This window comes from Callospermophilus lateralis, chromosome 7 (genome assembly GCF_048772815.1).
Source record: "Callospermophilus lateralis isolate mCalLat2 chromosome 7, mCalLat2.hap1, whole genome shotgun sequence".
NCBI lineage: Eukaryota > Metazoa > Chordata > Mammalia > Rodentia > Sciuridae > Callospermophilus > Callospermophilus lateralis.
The window spans coordinates 139,132,349-139,151,059 of NC_135311.1; the positions used below are offsets into that span (position 1 = coordinate 139,132,349).

The following is an 18,711-nucleotide window of genomic DNA, read 5'->3' on the forward strand; positions in this document are numbered from 1 at the left end:
CTGGGGTCACATTACTTAGAAACGGGACCCTTGTTGGTTCCAAAGACCACTATCTACCTACCTTTTCAAGGGGCGCCATATGAGGTTTTCTATTTAATATAGACTTTAATGATTCCAAGAGACAATAAACATGACAGTATCTCTTAAAAGTAGTATTAAATAAATGCGAATGGAAACAGGATTGTATACTCCTAGGAAAAATGTGAGTTTAATAAACTTCTGAGATAGATATTCAGGACTTCTTCAAGCTCCTTCATTGAATGAATTAACTGAATTTATAGGAAAGGGAATTAAATACTGATCTTGTACAGTCAGTATTAAAATACTGCACATATACTGACTATATAAGGATGTTAGCATTTGCCTGTATTTTTCTAATATCTGAACTATGAAAACAGTCAAGAAAACAGCCAATCAGGGTGACTACTTCATCCCATCACACACACTCAAGGCCCATAATGTGATGCACTCTTCATATTGAAACTTGTTGGCTTTCTTATGACTGTTAAAAATCTTCAGGAAATTCTCCTCCATGAGTTCACAAAAATAGAACTCTAAGAGCCAAGAGTGGAAAGGCTTCTTTGTTCAGCCTGTCTTGGGAGGAAATCTTTTATGAATGTATGTACTGCTTGGACATCTTACTCTCTCAACTCACCCACTATAAACACAGGTCAGAAGAAAATAACTTACATAATTTTGTTCATATTGCATTCCCTATACTCATATTCAAAGTTTGAGAATAAAATAAGAAGAGGGGAAAAGCTGTGTACAATTCAACCTGCAAATATTCTGGTTTGTCTGGAGTGGCCTCAAGAGCAATGTTAAGGTGATTTCTTAAAAACAAAATCTCCTGGAAACCCTGAACTGCAGCCTCCTGAAAGAAGGTGCCTGTGTGATTCTGCCCACTGGGGTCACAGTTCACCACTCTCTGTACTGGGCAGAGTTTCCTGGTTTTTCATTTTGCAGGCAGAAGGCTGTGAACACACTTTTGAGTGTAAGGAAAAGGGCCTGGAATCCTTGATATTTTCACCAAATGCAGATAATCAGCTTTCCATCTGGGATAGCACTCTGATGCCAAGTAAAAGGCATGAATGGATAACAAAGAGACCACTTCATTAGGGCCTGAAAACTGATTTTTTTTTTTTTACCTTTTTTAAAAAAAATTATTTAATTTTTATGTGGTGCTGAGGGTTGAACCCAGGGCCTCACACATGCTAGGTGAATACTTTCCTGCTGAGCCAAAACTCCAGCCCCTGCAAACTGATTTTTAAAAAAATTTATTTAGTTGTAGATTGACCCAATATCTTTCTTTATTTATTTTTATGTGGTGCTGAGGATCGAACCCAGTGCCTCACAAGTGTGAGGCAGGCGCTCTACCACTGAGCCACAATCCCAATCCCTGCAAACTGATTTTGTTATGTTATCGCCATTTCCATAGTTTGATGTGTGTTTCCTAACACAAGTTCCTATCTCAGAGTGTTCATGTTGGTATCTCATTTGTTAGCTCTCCTGGTTAAAAAGACCCTACCTGCAGCATGGCAGAGAGCAAATGAGCTGCCGAGGCCCATGGGGTGAGGACCCAAGCTGCTTCTACCACACTGGAGCTATATAACCCCATGTGCCCCAATAAAGCTCTTCTGAAAGTTTTTATTATTGTTAACATAGTTGCTGTGCAATTTCTTTCTACGGCCACATATATGCATTCTTTTGTTGATTTAGGTGAAAGTACAAGTAACCAGTTAGACCCTATTAAGTCTCTAAGGCAAACTTTTGCAAATTAGGAACCAGATGGTCTTAAGAGTAAGAAAAAACTACAGTGGAACCTCTTAAAAATCAAATTGAACATGAATACTTGGGCTTCAGGCACCACGGAGCCTGCTTTAAATCTGCAACCGCCAGCTACACAGCTCCTGATGTACAAAGAAACCACCTAACCTCAAGGAAGGCTACTGGACGTTTGCATGTCTGGTAGCCCCCAGATCCCAGCCTGGAATACTATTCTCAGCAGGGCAAACACAGCACTGCTCATCAGCCCCCAGAAGCCTAATTGAGAACCTAGTCTTCATAAAGAAGGCTCAACTCTGGGGAAAAGCCGCTTCTCCAGCTGAGCTCCCTGAGGAGGTACAGTCCCAGGGACAGCACAGGCTTTCAGTGCACTTCCTGCTAACTAAAAATGCAGCTGGGACCTCAGATGTCTGCCTCTTCCTGCACAGCTTCACCCCAGTGGTTTCTCCTGCTCTTCATTACAAACCAGCTGCCACTGACAACCTAGAGCCCATTAGCTTTCCTCCCTCCAGCAGAGGGCACCAGCTCTTTGGTAGAAATTCTACACCAGAAAACCTGGAAGGTTTTCTTTTTCCTTCATAAGAAACTTGTTTTATTTTCTGTTTTGATACATGTTGTAAGGATGCAGAGTTGAGACCATGATGCAAAGTGACATAAGAATAATAGAGAAACTGAAAGCTAGTCTGAATAAATTATACTCATACCCAAATCAAACAGAAAACCCTGGTACGAACCTGCCGTTTAACATACATGGCTTTCCGAGTTCGATGGGTGCCAAGTTGACAAGCTCTATTACTTTATCATAATTTGGGATGTTTACCCTGGTGTTTGCTGGGGTTTGGCTTTGTGCAGAAGTTAGTGAATGGTTAAGAAGGTCAGGGCTGTTTAATTATTCTTGATGAGTAAAACGTGGGATAATTTAATGTACCTGTGGCGACAACGACGTAGAAACCTCATTATTTTTCGAGCAGCTTGGTCCTGCTTTTTGGTTAGCAAACTGCTCCTGAAAAAGTCAGAATATTAAATTGTCACAAGAAGGGTTCCATAAAGCTTAATATGCACAAAATTAAAACTGGTGAGTGGTGACCAGGGACATTTCACTAGTTCATGTAGTGAATCCAGCAGCATACACATAGGCTGCTCACACAGTGCAGTCTAGGCGTGGCCAGAAGAGGAAGGAAGAGGGCAAAAGTCCCCCTTTGTCCTCTTAAGCTTTCAGAGCACAGAAGACTGAAAACAAGATATCCCTACAAGTTCCTTTACAGCCATTTCATTGGAAAGGGCATTCTGTCATTAGAGACTCTGTTCAGAGGCTGACTTGCTGAACTTGGAGTTATTCCCTATTGTCTTTACATGATTTGCTCTGCTGGGAGGTGCTATTTTAACAGCTCAACCCTATCTACATTTCCAATGTGTTCTGTGCAGTGACTCTTCAGTTTAGACTACTATACATAGTGAATGACTTCTGATGTCTCTTGGAGCCCAAACTTTGGTCCTGCATATTTTGATAAAAGTTGAAACTGGCTGACAAGAGTTGGGGTGGAGAGAAGGGTCTCAATGGACAGAAGGAGACATAGCACAAGTACTGCTTGTAAGGTCTCCACACCCAGGTTCTGAAAAGAAGGAACCTTGGACACCTTGCTCCACGCTGAGCCTGGTGTTAGCATGGGGCAGTTCTTTGGAACCAGTTGGGGGTTCCCCTTCCTGCACAGCTTCGTGCAGCCTTTCCAGCCCACCTGAGCTTTTGCTGAACGATGACTGCGGTCCGGCGAGCCTGCCGTCTCTTGCCACACTTCTTATAACTCCGGTAATACTTCTGGATCAGCACAGCAGCGCGCCGGCTCTGCTGAAACTTTTTTTGTTCGTAGTAACTTCGGAATTTGCTCTGGATAAGGATGGCCGCCTGAGTCATCTTTTTATAAAGTGCATACTGCAGGGGAAACAAGAATGAGCAGGACAGTAACAACGGAGCTCTGGGGAAGGGAAGACAGAGACCCCTTCCTCCCTTTCTTATCCTATTCTCAGCATGGTGTTTAATCACGAAAAAGGCAGGTGAAGACTCTTTTCACCTGCCTTTCCAAATGTAAAGTACTACTTTGAGAATTGCTTGCAAATAATTTATTGTTCTGCAATGTGCTTTTTCCCTAAAATATTAAAATATTTTACACTTCTAGAAAAAGATTAATAGCAATAAGCAGAGTATTTATAAGCCTAAGAGCATACTGAAAATAAAATTTTGCATGTTTAAGATTAGTATTCATTTTCTGATTTGGAAACTTTTTTTTTTTTTTTTTTTGGTGCTAGGGATTGAACCCAGGGGGTGCTTAACCACTGAGCCAGATCCCCAGCCCCCCCCTTTTTTTTAAGAAGAGAGAGAGAATTTTAATATTTATTTTTTTAGTTTTTGGCGGACACAACATCTTTGTTTGTATGTGGTGCTGAGGATCAAACCTGGGCCGCACGCATGCCAGGTGAGCGCGCTACCGCTTGAGCCACATCCCCAGCCGCCCCCAGCCCTTTTTGATGCTTAAGGCCTTGCTAAGTTGCTACAGCTCGCTTTGAATTGGTGATCCTCCTGCTCAGCCTCCTGAGCCATTGGCACATTGGTGTGTGCCACAGTGCCAGCTCTGGAAACCTTTTTCACCCCTTTTCATGCTTCCCACTATACGCACGATCCACCTAGCAGTCAGCATCTGACTGATTTCTAACTACTGTCTGTATGATGAATTTCTGATGGAGTTACAAGGTCCCAAATACAAGGCTTATCATGAAACGCTGACACCTTTAAGCCATTTTACCCTGTAAAAGATTAACACTCATCAGATCAACGGTGGTGAAGTAATGACACCTGGATGGTCATCAGAGTTGGGAACTGCTTGAGCCAAGGCCAGCACCCCTCCACCCAGCCTGCTGCAGGGCCACAACAGTGGTGGATGAAGGCACAGGGTGTGTGTGCTCACTGATAACACTGTCTAGGCACTAAAGTACAGGGCTCAACCATGGTTTAAAAATACTTTGTCCAAATTTGTAATGGAATAGAAAATGAATCAGGGGACAAAAGGGCACACAAAGCCTTTTGCTTACAAGAAGGCAACTTACCATTTTAATGAAAACTATTCCTTAGAAAATCCCTGCACATGTCTAACTACGTCCCTGGATATATGAGGTGGGATGAGGGAAGGAATTCTTGAGAAATAGGACCCTTCTGCAAAAATCATCAGTCTCATCTGATCTTTATATTTACTTCCACTGGTCCAAAAGTCTAAGACAAGAATGCTGCACCCTCTGAGCCTGCAGTCAGCTCACCTTGGCCTGTACACACGGCACCCTCAGACCCTACTAGGCCTGTGAAGCCCACTGTGGGAAGAGGACATTTACTCAGTGGCCACTGGGCTCATGGTAGTTGGCTCAGATGGACTTACACTTGCCAAGAAAATGTCCAGTCATGATTAATGCCAAAACCCATCCTAACTGAATAACCACAAGGTCCCAGAGGATAGGCGTGCTATGGCTAGGTGGCCTGCAAGGGGGTTATGTTTGTGCAGGACTGTGCCATCCTAATGGCCCCTCTGGTGGCTGGTGATGGGTGTGAAGCTTGTGACTCTTGTGGAATGGTTTGTGAGAGGACTTGGGTGTATCATTACCTTCAAGGCTATCCATGTCAGCTTGGGGGAGAAACAGAAAATACAAGATTAATGTTAGATTGCTGAATATAATGAAATTAAAATCAGAACCAATAAAACTCCCAACCAAAAAGAAAAAAAAAAAAAAAGGCATCCTGGCTACGTTAATGCCTTCCACCTTCCAAAATCTGTCTGACAGCTCTCACTATTTCTAAAAATAGGGCCTGCCTTCCGCCGTCCTCACTGTTGACAACATTTCTTTGGGAAGGAATTTGTTTTTTAAAAAACAACTCATAATCTGGAGTGAACGCCTGCTATTAACACAGACTAGAAGTGTGCCGCGGGTGCTCACAGCAGACGCCAGGCGTGGCTCCTGCCACAGACCTACAGGGATGCACAGCTACAGGGACGTGGTGTCAGCGTTTGCACAATAAACCTTCATTTTCTGGGATCGTGAACTCAGCTGGCTCTGAGCTGGAAATGGTCCTTCCCCGCCCTGTTGCTAGGGTTTAGTCCTAAAGAAACAGGAGCTAATGGCAACCTGTCTCAGAAATCAAAGCCCCTTGTAAGAACAAGAGAGCGTGACCCCAAATCACTGAGATCATCACACACCTTTGCATTTATCAGTCCTCAAATTAAAATGCAAAACCTACCTGAAGCACAACCTAATAAAAGGTTCTAGAATCTAAGCAGTTTGAGGATTAGAAAGTCTAATACTTATTGAATTTATCTGAGCCTCAGATTCTAAGATGGAAACAAAACTTTGAGTAACTGCAAGGGTGAATGAGATGGTGGGCCTGAGGCCCCGGCACACACAGGTGCTCCAGGAACAACAGGCACCTTTCTTATCTGGCAGTAGTCACCAACCCAACAGGCTGTTTGGAAATGGTAACCCTGCATAGAAAGGTCCTGCTCTGTCCTTCCTGCACTTGCCAACTAAAGGTGAAATTGACCTGAGATGCTCTGAGCTTCTTAGGATTCTCAAAGATTTTTACAATTCTTCATTTTAAAATGGATAAGCAGCAGCTGAATGGAAAAGGGCAGAAGACTATACCTATATAATTCAATGTCCAAGGAATGGCCAGCACTGACCTCCTCCAAGAGCCATGTCAAACTCTCCAGAGTTCCTCAATTATTACAGTCTATGAAATTACTGGAACATCGGTCCTCACTTCAAACACAAGTAATTCCTTGTATTTATCTCAGGGAGCTGATAATGACTGAAGGCCCAGATTCTGCACACAAGTTATTTTGTGGCACAAGCTGAACTGCAGATGGCTTTGTTTCGTTTCCTGGTCCTCTGGTTTTTAATCAAGGCAATGCAAATCACTTCTATGTGGTGCTCACTATCCAAACTGCACACCAGGTCCTCAGAGGCAGGGGCTGCAGGGAGGGCCTCCTCCTTCTGTGACACAGACTGAGGTTTACCTGTTTGTACTTTCTGTAACAACGCTGAATGACGGCAGCGGCTACTTCCTGCTGTTCCCGCAAGGGTCGACCCTTAAAGTAATATGAGGGTGAAATCATTATTGGCCTAATGGTAAGAACTGTAGACTTTCTAAAAACTATGCAATCATGTAATGCAACTCTCTCAGACCGGAGACTCCCAGTTTACCAAAACAATACACTGATCGTTGATTATAAATATAAATAAACAAAAATAAATTTATAGAGTAAACCATGATATCTGGACATTAAGAGGCCTAAAAGTTATTCAGTTTAAAAGTATATAACACATTAGATATTGTACTATTTTCTTACCAGATCTCAACAGTCTTCCTAAGATAAGCCTGGCCACTTTTAGTTCAATGATTAATGGCTTTTAACACCTTTGTGGGGGTGGGAGCATCCAAGATAACCTTTAAGAATCTGCAGAAGGCTGTGGATCCTCTCACCACCAAAACCACATATATAGAAGCCTCACCATGTAATTTTAGGAATTCATGGGCTGCCTCAAGTCAGCCCCCAGGCCCTTGGATGAAAAATCCCTGCTTTAGGTAATAAATTCTTTGTAATGAAGGTATCAACTCCATTTGTATTAAACAAAATATCAACAATAAGTGGAGTTGGCGACAGCTGTCCACTACTGGTTCTATTTCACTAAAGCTCCTGAAAATCATTAATAATCTAATGTGATGTAGTTAATAACTTTCTATAAAAATGCTATAAGCCCAGAGATAAAGGAACTGGGAGGTATCTCAGAATAAGTAGCTGAGTCTCATCCCTACTCCCTGATCTTAAGAATAAGACAACATCAAGAAACTTCTATTTTACCTTGTATTTCCGGAAAGCTGTCTGTACAAGCCTGGCAGCTTCATAGAGTTCTCTCTGTTCATGATCAGACAGGGTGAGCTGAGCAAATTCATTCTCTACCTTCTCACTGGTGGACGCACTCAGGAATTCTGACCAGTCTGCCGCTGAGGGAAGGGTAGGTTTCTCAAAAGCCATTTCACTGACGGGAGAGCCTTCAGGGCTCAAGCTGGTATTCGAAGAAGGGGTCAGAGGCTCATTATATGCACTTCTGAAACAAGAGGAGGAAAAGAGAAGCAGTTGAAGAGTGACTGGCATAATTGGTCAGCGTAAATCAATGAGACGACTTCCACTGGAGCCACTGTGGGCCACTCGAGATAGGCCCCCTCCTCTCAGGTGAGTTGCCGGACACATTCAGCACCTGAAAATGACTTTAGTACTATGGTAAATACTAACCCCACCAAGTATACTCTGGTCTGGGGAGGAACAAATGGAAGCAGTGAGGACAGAGTTGGACCTCGAGAGTGGCAGTGGAACACATCCTGACCCCTTCTCCTGCCTGGTACAGTCTCATGCTACACCACAGCATTCAACCTATCACTGCTACTTCCCTGCCTCTAGCAAAATCCAGTTCATGCTGGGCAGTGACCCCAGAACATTCCTGACCTGATCTGGGCAGCACTTGGCAGACGATCAGCATCAGCCAGGTAACTGGCCAGCCAGCTCATCGTACTGCTAATGGTGGTAGGATCTGTTCTTTCCAATGCTGAGGACTCCATGGGCACAAAGTTCTCCTGCTTGATCCGGTCAGGAGTGGCCTCAATGATGTGTTCTGCCAAGGTCATCATGTTCACCTGTAATTAGAAGTGCACAGAACACTCAGGTTAGAAAGGAACCTTGAAAGGTATCCAGGTCTCCCTCCACCCCCTATTTGGAAAGCAGACTAAAAAGGGCAGGTGGACAGATTTCCACCTTAATGCAATTACATAGCATTTTAGGCTTATTCCACAATTTTATTCCAATACACTGAGGTCCTGAGACCTGTTATCTCCAAATCACAGTTTGGCCAAAAACCTTTGGGTACATCTTGGAGAATGTCTGGCTCAGGCCTATTCTCCACTCTCAACTGGGTCAGCAATCAATGGTACCATGGCCGGGCAGGTGAGCACACCCATCTTAATGTGGTCACACTAATGGTTGCCTAAGCAGCATTCAACTCCCCCCCTGCCTTGCCTGGGGAGGCCTGATCGTGTAGAGCACAGCAAGGTGCCAAACCCTAGATGACTGGCTGCCAACACAGTCTCATCTCTCACCTTCCTGTGGTGAGACCATACAGATGTCTGCCCTGTCCTCCCTTCCTCCTGCCTTGAATACAGATGACCAACCTGCATGGCTACACCCATTAAAGCATCAGGCATGAAAAGGAAAGTCATATGTGGGGAGCCTCACTGAGTCACCATGCCTTCCAGTCTTGATATACCACGGGGATCTGAAGATCTGAAGACCACTATAGTCTTGTATGGTAGTGCCATGACTTGTGACTTGGTCTTTCCCCGCACTCAAATAGCAAGGCCAGTCTCCTGAGTAGGCATACCCCTGAGGTTGAGCTACATTCACCTATTCTTTTATAATCCTACCCCTTTACCCTGATTGGGATAGAATGTTCCAAGGAAACTCCCTTTGTGTGTCCCCTTCTCTTGCTCTGCCTTTGGGCATGGCCTTCCTAGCTGTCAGTCAACCTGCTGAGAGCAGACAAGCTATACTCAACCTCCAGAAACCTGACCCCTTGCTTCATCTGAATGGCTTCTCCCCAATAAAAGGGTTCAGCACGGCTCGCTCTCTCCTTCTGTGGACCCCTAAGGTCAGAGGAGCCATCACAGGATCCAAAGGAAGAGGTATCTCTGTCTCTTGTGTGATTATTTTGTGCAGCCCAGTTCACCTGGAGTGATCCTGAGTGTTTTAGTCGTGAGGAACACAACAGTCATAGGAACAGGTATGTGGGAAAATGAAAGACAAAAAACCTGTGGGTCCCTCAAGACCAACAACACTGAGCAACTGGGCTTCCAGATCTTTTTTTTTTTTTTTTTTTTCAATGTTGGGAATCTAACCCAGGGCCTCATGCATGCCAGCCTGGACCTTTGGTCATGCGAAAAAAGGCTTTTTTAAAATTAAACCAATGTAGTTAGGTTGCTAGTACTTGTACCCCAAACATATTAATTTTAATAGACATACTAAAGAATCCTCAAAGCACATCTGGATGAAGTATTTTTTTTTAAATCAGGATCAGAACTATAGCCTCATTTTTTAAAGTTTCCTGACATATCTCTCAAAAGTGGTGAGTGGAATACAGCAGTTCAGGGTATTAAGTCACCTGAAAATGTTCTGGAAGGAGCTCTACACAGGGACAAAATGCTTGTCTTGCAACACTAGTGCATCTCAAGGACATGGTGCTTAGTGGCAAGAACCAGGCACAGAGGACTACATATTGAACGATTCTATCCAGGAGAAACTTCTAGAAAAAGCCAAATTCTGGAGATGCAGCCAGATCAGTGGTTGCTCAGGGTCAAGCAGAGCAGACACTAACTGCAGAGGGGGGCTGAGGAAGTGCTGCCGGAAGGGAGTACAGGGTCGGCTGCACAGCCCTCCTTTCCAGAGCTGTTAGAGATGCTGACTTTGAATGATTTTCCAAATTTTCTCAAAGAACAAGAATTACTTTGTGTAATAGACATAAAAAGGAAAAAAAATTCCCATTTTTCTTCTTCTAGATTGGCCCTCTTGGTTTGTGACTCAAATAACAGGAAGTCCTGCCTCTACTCCTTGTCTGTGAAAGTGCTCAGACTCTTATTTCTGTTTTGGATGAGAATGGGCCTTCCAAGGTTGCCCAGGCTGACCTTGAACTCATGGCCTCAAGCCACTAATCTCTTGCCTCCAAGTAGCTGGGAGACAGGCATGAGTCACTGCGACAGTTTTAATTTTTTTTAATTTATTCATTTATTTTTTTATGCAGTGCCAAGGATCTAACACAGTGCCTCACACATGCTAGGCAAGTGCTCTGCCACTGAGCTACAAGCTAAGCCCACATACGCAAATTTTTATCAATAGTAAAAGGTAATTTCTGTAGCCTGAAGGTTATTAGTACATTCACCCCACATCCTTCTCCACATGGTGCATATGTACCGCTATAGCACCTTAATATGACAGTGAGCAAAGATTCTGAGACACCAAGTAGCTGATTTTTTTTACTATGATGGCTCCAAAAGGTAATGAAATTTAAACAACTTTAAAACAAATAATACTCTTAGCAACTAGATCTAAATAACGGCACTGTAAATTTCTTGCATTGCGGTCAAAGAAGTTAGTCTTTTAAATACCTTTATTTATTGATTTATTTGTATGTGGTGCTGAGGATTGAACCCAGTACCTCCCATATGCTAGGCGAGCACTCTACCACTGAGCCACAGCCCCAGCCCAGCTTTGAGTTTTTATTCAAATTCTCTTTGTGTCCCAGAATATGAGAAATTTTAATAAAATTTCTTCAATATTTGAAAAGAACAATTAAATATTTACTATGTGTATCAATTACACATCTATAAAATTCTATCGTATGTATAAAATAATCGAGCTTCCTAACTGTGCTATTCAAAGGTTTCATATCCTTTTCACACCCACGTGATCTGACAAGCTATGAGGTGGTGATCAGGGTCACACCATGACCACAGTTCCACTTTTTTTGTATTTACTAGTTATTTTTTTAAATGTTTTTAAATATATATTTTTAGTTGTTGATAAACTTCTATTTATTTATATGTGGTGCTGAGAATCAGACCCAGTGCCTCACACATGCCAGGCAAGTGCGCTGCTGCTCAGCCTCAGCCCCAGCCCCAGCCCCAGCCCCAGCCCCAGCCCCAGCCCCAGCCCCGTATGTACTAGTTCTTGCTGTGGTACTTAGAGGTTATGTTGCTAAGAACACAATGGCTCATAACAGTCAGGATATTCTGGAAAAGCTGTACGTAAGTACATTACTTGCCTTGCATTGTACCTTTATCTTTTTTCCCTCTTCATGCTGGGGATGGAGCCCAGGGCCTCACATATGCTAAGCACAGCTCTGCCACTCAGCTCCCTCCCCAGCTGCTCCCTTTTCTTTTTATACTCATTCATCTGTGAGATGAATCGCATTCACTTCATTTCCATTCTTTCTGCTTATTTTCATTTTAGTTGGTCTCTTACAAGCAGCATATGCTTTTCTTTTTAACCAAAAGCAAGAATCTGCCTTTTAATGGAATCATCATTTACCCAAGTGTGGATGAATCACATTTGAAACATTCTTACAATATTCTTTCCTATTTACTATTTCTTATTGCTGGTTTTTCCTGTGTTACCATCCTTAAACTTTCCCTAAATGAGCCATTCTTTTTCTCTTTAATAACTTAGATGTTCAGTAGCCTATTTTTCACAGTCCCTATTAGCTTGACATTTTTAACAAGCGTATGTCAGTCTATGCTTATCTATCCGTGTCACCAGTGGGAGGAAGTCTACAGCACTCCCTGAACACTGGGCTGCCTTAATGAACTTTATTTCCCCACCTCCCTAGGTCTGTTAAAATAACTTGGAATTAATTCTAAATTGTTTAAAAATTATTCCTCTCCCACGAAAAGAATCCCTTCCTAGAAATGCCCTCTACATACGACCACACAATCAACAAGTACGGACATACTGATGCCACTGATTTGACTGATCATCCCTCCAGAACTCTTGTCATGCTGTTTCTGAAATTGTTTTATTATTTTTAATTGTTATTTTTGCATTTGGCAATATACTTCTTTAGATTGCTGATTTCTTCACAGATGTGTGCTCTTCATTTAGCACAACAGTATTCTCTCAAGACTTGGTGAAAATCTGAAAAAGTTTTTTAAAGGTTATTTTCTATTTTCTGCATCAACTCTGTTTCCGTGAAGGCTAGCCGCTAGAAAGCTGTGCCATCCAACAGCTATTTCAACTTGAATTAAACTTAAGCAGAATGAGAAGTCCAGCTACTGAATTTCACCGCCTTACTTCAAGGGCTCAGTGCCTCCCATGGCAAGGGGCTTCCAGAGTGTGGCACCTACAGCACATTTCACAGGGCAGAAAGCTCTGCTGGATGGCACTGCATGCTCGTCTCAGTCTCCCTCCTCCGAGCCACCAATTTTCAAACTGCTACATTTATATTTATAAACACAGCTCTGGATAGCATAGTATTGACATCTGGAATGGCTTCCGACAGGAACTGTCTAAAACAGGATTTGGCAAACTATACCAGGCTGAATCCAGCCAGCTACCTGTGTAAATAAAGTTTTCCTGGAATGTGGCCATACACACTCATTTACTACTTTATATGGGTGCTCCTGCGATACAGCAGATTAAATAGTTATGACAAAGTTTCTATGGTCCACGAAGCCCACAATTATTCATTATCTGGCCCTTACAGAAGCAGTTTGCCAGCTCTTTGTCTAAAACATTATTTAATTTGGCAGGCTTCCCCAAGACTGCAGGGTTAGAGATTAGTAGTGGGCCTTCTGTCCACCAGGAACAGGAGCTCAGGTAAGCATGCCTGCTTCTCCTCCTGTGCTGACTGGCAGAGGACAGTCATTGGGAGCGGCTCAGCACTCAGACCTCTGCTAGGTATGCTGGCCAGGACAGAGGAGCTTCTACATGGCCCTCCGGCTCCACCACTTCCACAGGCACGGGTTCCCTGCTGAATTCCTAGCAGGCTGTTTCTCCTTTTGTATTTGTTTTGGGTTAGATCAATGGGAAGTTGGAAAGAGAGGAATTCTATCATATGTGCTCCTGTTTCCTTTCAACCTCCTCTGTAATTTTGTTTATTTATTTAGTAGTACCAGGGATTGAACCCAGGGTCTTGCACAACCTGGGCAAGTGCTTTACCACTGAACTACATTCTTTCCCAACCCTGCCCTTACATATTTTAGTTAATGGAATTTGCTATTAGCCTACTGTCAAGTTTACTTCAGTACATATTCTTTTAATCTGTAATGAGTTTAATGCCTTAAGAGGATTCTGTGTTCTCCACATTATAAGGGCAGTCCATTATCAGCTTTAGAGATGTTTTACTGCATTTCATGAGTGCCTCATGCCCTATATGCCCTTTATAATAGCTAGATGATGGCTATGCCAATCAAAGTCACTTTGATAATAGAAATTGTATGTGTAGGCTTCCCAGCTAGCTATTTTTACGGCCTTAAAACAGTGAAGCCCATCATCCTGGATGCAAGGAGGAAGCAGGTGACATACTGTAGGGTCACGTGAATTCCGAAGAGCTGGTGCCAAGAGGAAAGGCTTTGCTGAGACCTGGGCCCTGATGTTCAGGCCCTCTGCACAGTGCCTGGTTTCACTGAAGGAAAACAAAAGCCCCAGGAAAGAAGATACTTCAAAGCTCTCAAGCATTAAGCCAGACTTCTTCTTCTTCTTCTTCTTCTTTTTTTTTGGTACCAGAGATTGAACCCAGGGGTGCTTAACCACTGAGCCACATCCCCGGCCCTTTTTTAATTTTTCATTTGAGACAGAGTCTTGTTAAATTTCTTAGGGCCTCACTAATTTGTTGAGGCTGCCCTTGAACTTGTGACCTTCCTGCCTCAGCCTCTGGAGCACTGCTGGGATTACAGGCATGTGCTACCACACCCAGCTAAGACCAGACTTCTACCCCTCCACCAGGGAGAAAAATTACATGACCCTTGGAAATGAACCTAAAGACCACAGCGACTCTAGGTTGTGGCCTTTGCAGCTTACCTGAGCAGAGCTCACCTGAATGTCATCCATGGGCTGTGAGCATTCCTCGTTTTCTGCACTATCACGGTAGGACCCCATCTCTGTATTCACCACCTCTCTGTTAGCCATCATCAGGACACTCATTGGTTCCCGTGGACGCACCTGTGAAGGTGCCGTGTCCTTTCCTACACTGGTCCCCTTCGGATTTCCAGTCACCTGTACTGTAGACACACCAATGTAAAGATCTTTGGAACTCCACTTTACTACAGGCTGAGATCCAGAGGCTTGGAATGCTGCAGTCTCTGGAGTGGGAGGGGAGAGTTCCCGGCTGTAGTCCCTCACTCCTTCACTGGGGCTGATTGTCTCGGGGACAGACTGCTTAGAACTAGGGCTCTGCTTCCTGATATTTGGCTGTTCCAGACTCAGTGCAGTGGAAAGCAGCTTCTCCTGCCTTGCCTGGAAGTACTCAGGGTTCAATTTATGCTTTTTGGGAGCCGGATAATCTTTGTGGCTCTCACTGCTGTAGTAATTAGAGGGTTCAGACCGAGGTCTTCTCAGCTCTGAAAAGTACAGTAGAAAGGACAGTCAGGACAGGCGATAAAAGTAGGAATCCTCAAGAATTAACACTTTCTCTATGCCTGAGAGACAAAGTGCAAAGCTGGAGCTCAAGACACATCCCTAAGGCTTAAATATTCCCCAGCAGCACACATAGTACTCAGATAGTTCTCCTTCAAAAACGTGTACTTTTGCATGAACACAGAATTTCTGTTATTTTCCATATGGGGGCGGGTCACTAAGCATTTTTAAAGGAATACCAAAAACATTAAAAAAATAACCCTTAAAAATATGTGAATATCCTATAAACTTTTCTGAGGGCAGTGGCATGAAAGCAAACTCTGAGATACAGAAACTCTAAAGCTTTACCTGGGTTGGTACTTGCAATAACAGTGACTCCTTTGGATATTTCTGGAGAGCTCATGGCCTCACTGTGCCACTGGGCCATCCAGCTATCTGTACTTGGCTCTTCACTTGGAGGACAATGGATCCTGGGGGTCTGTCCCAGCTGAGCCTGCTCGTCCCTCTGCAGGTGCTCCAGACACTCTGCTAGTTTCACGTGACCTCTTGATCTAGCAATACCCAAAGGCAGTCTTCCCAGAGAGTCTGGAATGGAGATGGCCCGACGGTCCCACTTGTACAGCACGACAGCAGCTTCCAAGTGCCCTAGGGCACATGCCCACATCTAAGACAGAAGGGCAGAGAAAGCATTCTCAATAAGAGTTTGAAGCTCTACTGTACTCTTGCTATGGCTGTCAACTCACAAACTGGTCCTTGCTGGCAATCTTGGTAGGGCCATTCAATGTTTTCATCACAAAGCACCTCTGATAAATGCCCTGTATCACCGAGGGATGACACTGGGCACTCACAGTTCAGTACACAGTTAAATTCACCCTAAGAAAACTGTAACATAACAACCCATCTTTTCCGCGTTGTTCTCAGATCCCAAAAGAGTCCCTACACCGGTCTGAGAAAATGATTAGGGGGATAAATAAACCTATTCCTTACCAGAGGAGTACAGGAGAAATGGTCCACATTCAAGGGGTCGACTTCCAGTTCCAAATCAATGCTATCTGCATGCTTCGTGCTGGAAGGGACGGCACCAGAAGTTATTACACGATTAATCCATGTTAAAAGGAAATATTAGAGTATTATGAAACCCCACAAAATGAAACTAAACTAGGCATCTAATCTCCCTAATGTGAAAAAATAGAGTGGGATTTCCGAGGTAGCTTGGATTCTCCATCTGGCTAGGAGCCCACAGGAAATGTAAAATACAGCATTTAGTTAGTACCTCACCCAGGAATTCTTGGGCACAATCATATTGTGTCTTGGAAACTGTCCTCCAAGAAAGCCTTTTGCTCCCAGCCTAGAAAGCTGAGTGGCACTGCTGTCTCCCCATCAGTGAAATCCCTCTAGCAGCTGTGTTCTGGTAGGTGAAGATGACTTGTCATTTGCACCCCAGCCTTACCGCCACTTGATGAGGGTCTGGATCAGGGTGGCGTAGCCTTGGGCAGCAGCCAGGTGCAAGAGGGTCATTCCACGGAAAGTCTTGGAATGGATCAGATGCTTGGACTTGGCCCAGCAGGCCCGGCTCATCATCTTCTCACACACAACAACCACACGACTCTCGAAGCAGCTCCCCAAGGTCCCCGTCCCAGAAGTACACTGTCATAGACAAGTACACATTATAATAGGAGGACCACAGCCACTTTACCATATCCAAATTTTGACACAGGAGAAGCAAATGCTTTGTGATTAGCAACTAGAAACAGAAAACAGACAAATAGAACAGGATGGGATAGAGAACAGAATGGGCAGCACGCCTCCAAAGTCAGAGCACTAGGTTAAGTTCCATCACTGGTAAAACCAGCATCTACCACAGCCAGGACTCCAACTCTGAACTCCATGCTCACCATCTTGGGGAAAATGTATGCTGCTAAAAAAAAAAAAAAAAAAAGAAAAAGGCTCTAGTTTCCCTATAGTTCCCTCCCTGACTTCTTCTGAAAGTCAAGTTACCTAGATGTGGGTGTTTTCCCCTAAATAAACACTTAAAAATATCTGATAACAATTTCTACTTTTTAAAAGAGCATCCTGGGACACAGCTACATCAATGTTCATAGCAGCACAATTCACAATAGCTAGACTGTGGAACCAACCCAGATGCCCTTCAATAGATGAATGGATAAAAAAAAAAAATGGAATTTATACACAATGGAATATTACTCAGCACTAAAAAAAAAACAAAAACAAAATCATGGCATTTGCAGGGCAATGGATGGCATTAGAGCAGATTATGCTGAGTGAAGCTAGCCAATCCCTAAGGAGCAAGTGCCGAATGTCTTCTTATATATAAGGGGAGGGGGGCAACTCAAAACAGAGAAGGGAGGAAGAGCATGAGAAGAAGATTACCATTAAATAGGGATGAGAGATGCATGGGAATGGGAGAGAGAAGGGGAATCGCACGGAAGATAGAAGGAGACCCCCATTGTTATGCAAAACTACATATAAGATGGTGTTAGGAAGAAAAAAAGAGAGAGAGAGAGGAAAGTGTCATAGAGTGAGTAGAGAGAGGTGATGGGAGGGGAAGGGAGGGGAGGGGGAATAGGAAGGGTAGCAGAATACAATAGACACTAATATGGCTGTATGTATAAATGTGGCTGTAAAACCAATGTGATACTGCAATCTGTACATGTGGAAAAAAAATTCATACCCTTTTGAATCAAATGTATGATATGTCAAGATCATTGTAATGTTTTGAGCAACTAATAAAAAAAAAATAAAATAAAAGAGCATCCTGGAAAAGCATGAGAGTTCCTGGAGTTTAAGTGTTGTTAGAAACAATAAAGGCACACAAGGAGGAGAAATGCACTAAAGTGAACCACGTGGCCTTCTTCCCAGGAATCAGTTGTAAAGGAAGAAAAACAAAACCAACGTCAGTAACCTCAACAGCTCATCTTAGTCCCTGTGGCAGTGGTTTTATGTTTAACACTCTCCCAGATAAATGGCACTTTCAGCCTCATTTGCATCTCTCGTGTTATTTTTAAAGTATTTTTTTCTGGCAATGAACTCCATAGAATCCAATTAGTACAGAGATACTGTTGTTCAACATTGCTCTTTATTTTTAAATGTGGAAAAAAATGCCTCCAAAAATAAAAAGGCAAATGCGGCATGCAATGTTATCCTTGTCAGAGCTGTGAAGACGTCCCGAAGGAGTACCCTGGGCAATCCCAACACTGTCACTTGACCATGCTGAAGGCGGCCAGGCAGAGCGGCTCTGCATATACCACTCTCTCACACCCAAAATGCCAAATCACCAGCCAATGAAGGAAGAGCAAGGATTTTCTTAAATTAAACAAAAACAGCTCTGTCTCTATCATATATGGCAAAAATATTATTGATACCAATGCAAGCTGATGACAGTATTCAATAGCAGTTAACATGAGATCAGGTTACAGGCCAGCGGCTGAATGCATGGGCTTTAAAATACAATATGCCACCCCCTTTATGCATCCTGTGTGGGTGAAAGGAAAAGGTTCTATGGGAAATTCTCATTTCAGCCATGAATTACCTTAAACAACAATCACTTTCTTTATAACACTTAGTAATTCAGGGAAAAAGGAGCTATCTTGGCTTCACAAGAGTTTACAATGTGCCAAGACTCTTCTTTCCACTTTTTGTGAAGACAGAGGAGAAATTAGAAGAAAATTTAAGAGAAGAGTTTTGGGTATGGAATACT

At 43.3% G+C, this 18,711-nt stretch overlaps 1 protein-coding gene across 5 annotated transcripts in view; it reads right to left on the reverse strand.

Annotated features, from left to right (window-relative positions):
- The window catches only part of Camta1 (calmodulin binding transcription activator 1), a 762,517-nt gene that overhangs the window by 12,364 nt on the left and 731,442 nt on the right, over window positions 1-18,711 (reverse strand). For 3 of the 5 annotated variants that reach the window (XM_076861377.2, XM_076861376.1, XM_076861378.1), the window contains exons 3-11: window positions 16,444-16,640; window positions 15,981-16,059; window positions 15,342-15,657; window positions 14,454-14,977; window positions 8,325-8,512; window positions 7,683-7,929; window positions 6,837-6,908; window positions 3,522-3,715; window positions 2,714-2,788 (exon numbers count right to left, since the gene is read on the reverse strand). In XM_076861377.2, coding sequence (XP_076717492.1) covers window positions 2,714-2,788; window positions 3,522-3,715; window positions 6,837-6,908; window positions 7,683-7,929; window positions 8,325-8,512; window positions 14,454-14,977; window positions 15,342-15,657; window positions 15,981-16,059; window positions 16,444-16,640 — 1,892 coding nt within the window. Of the gene's footprint in view, window positions 1-2,713; window positions 2,789-3,521; window positions 3,716-5,429; window positions 5,451-6,836; window positions 6,909-7,682; window positions 7,930-8,324; window positions 8,513-14,453; window positions 14,978-15,341; window positions 15,658-15,980; window positions 16,060-16,443; window positions 16,641-18,711 lie in introns of all 5 variants that reach the window. The other 2 variants (XM_076861374.2, XM_076861379.1) reach the window with 2 other exon arrangements.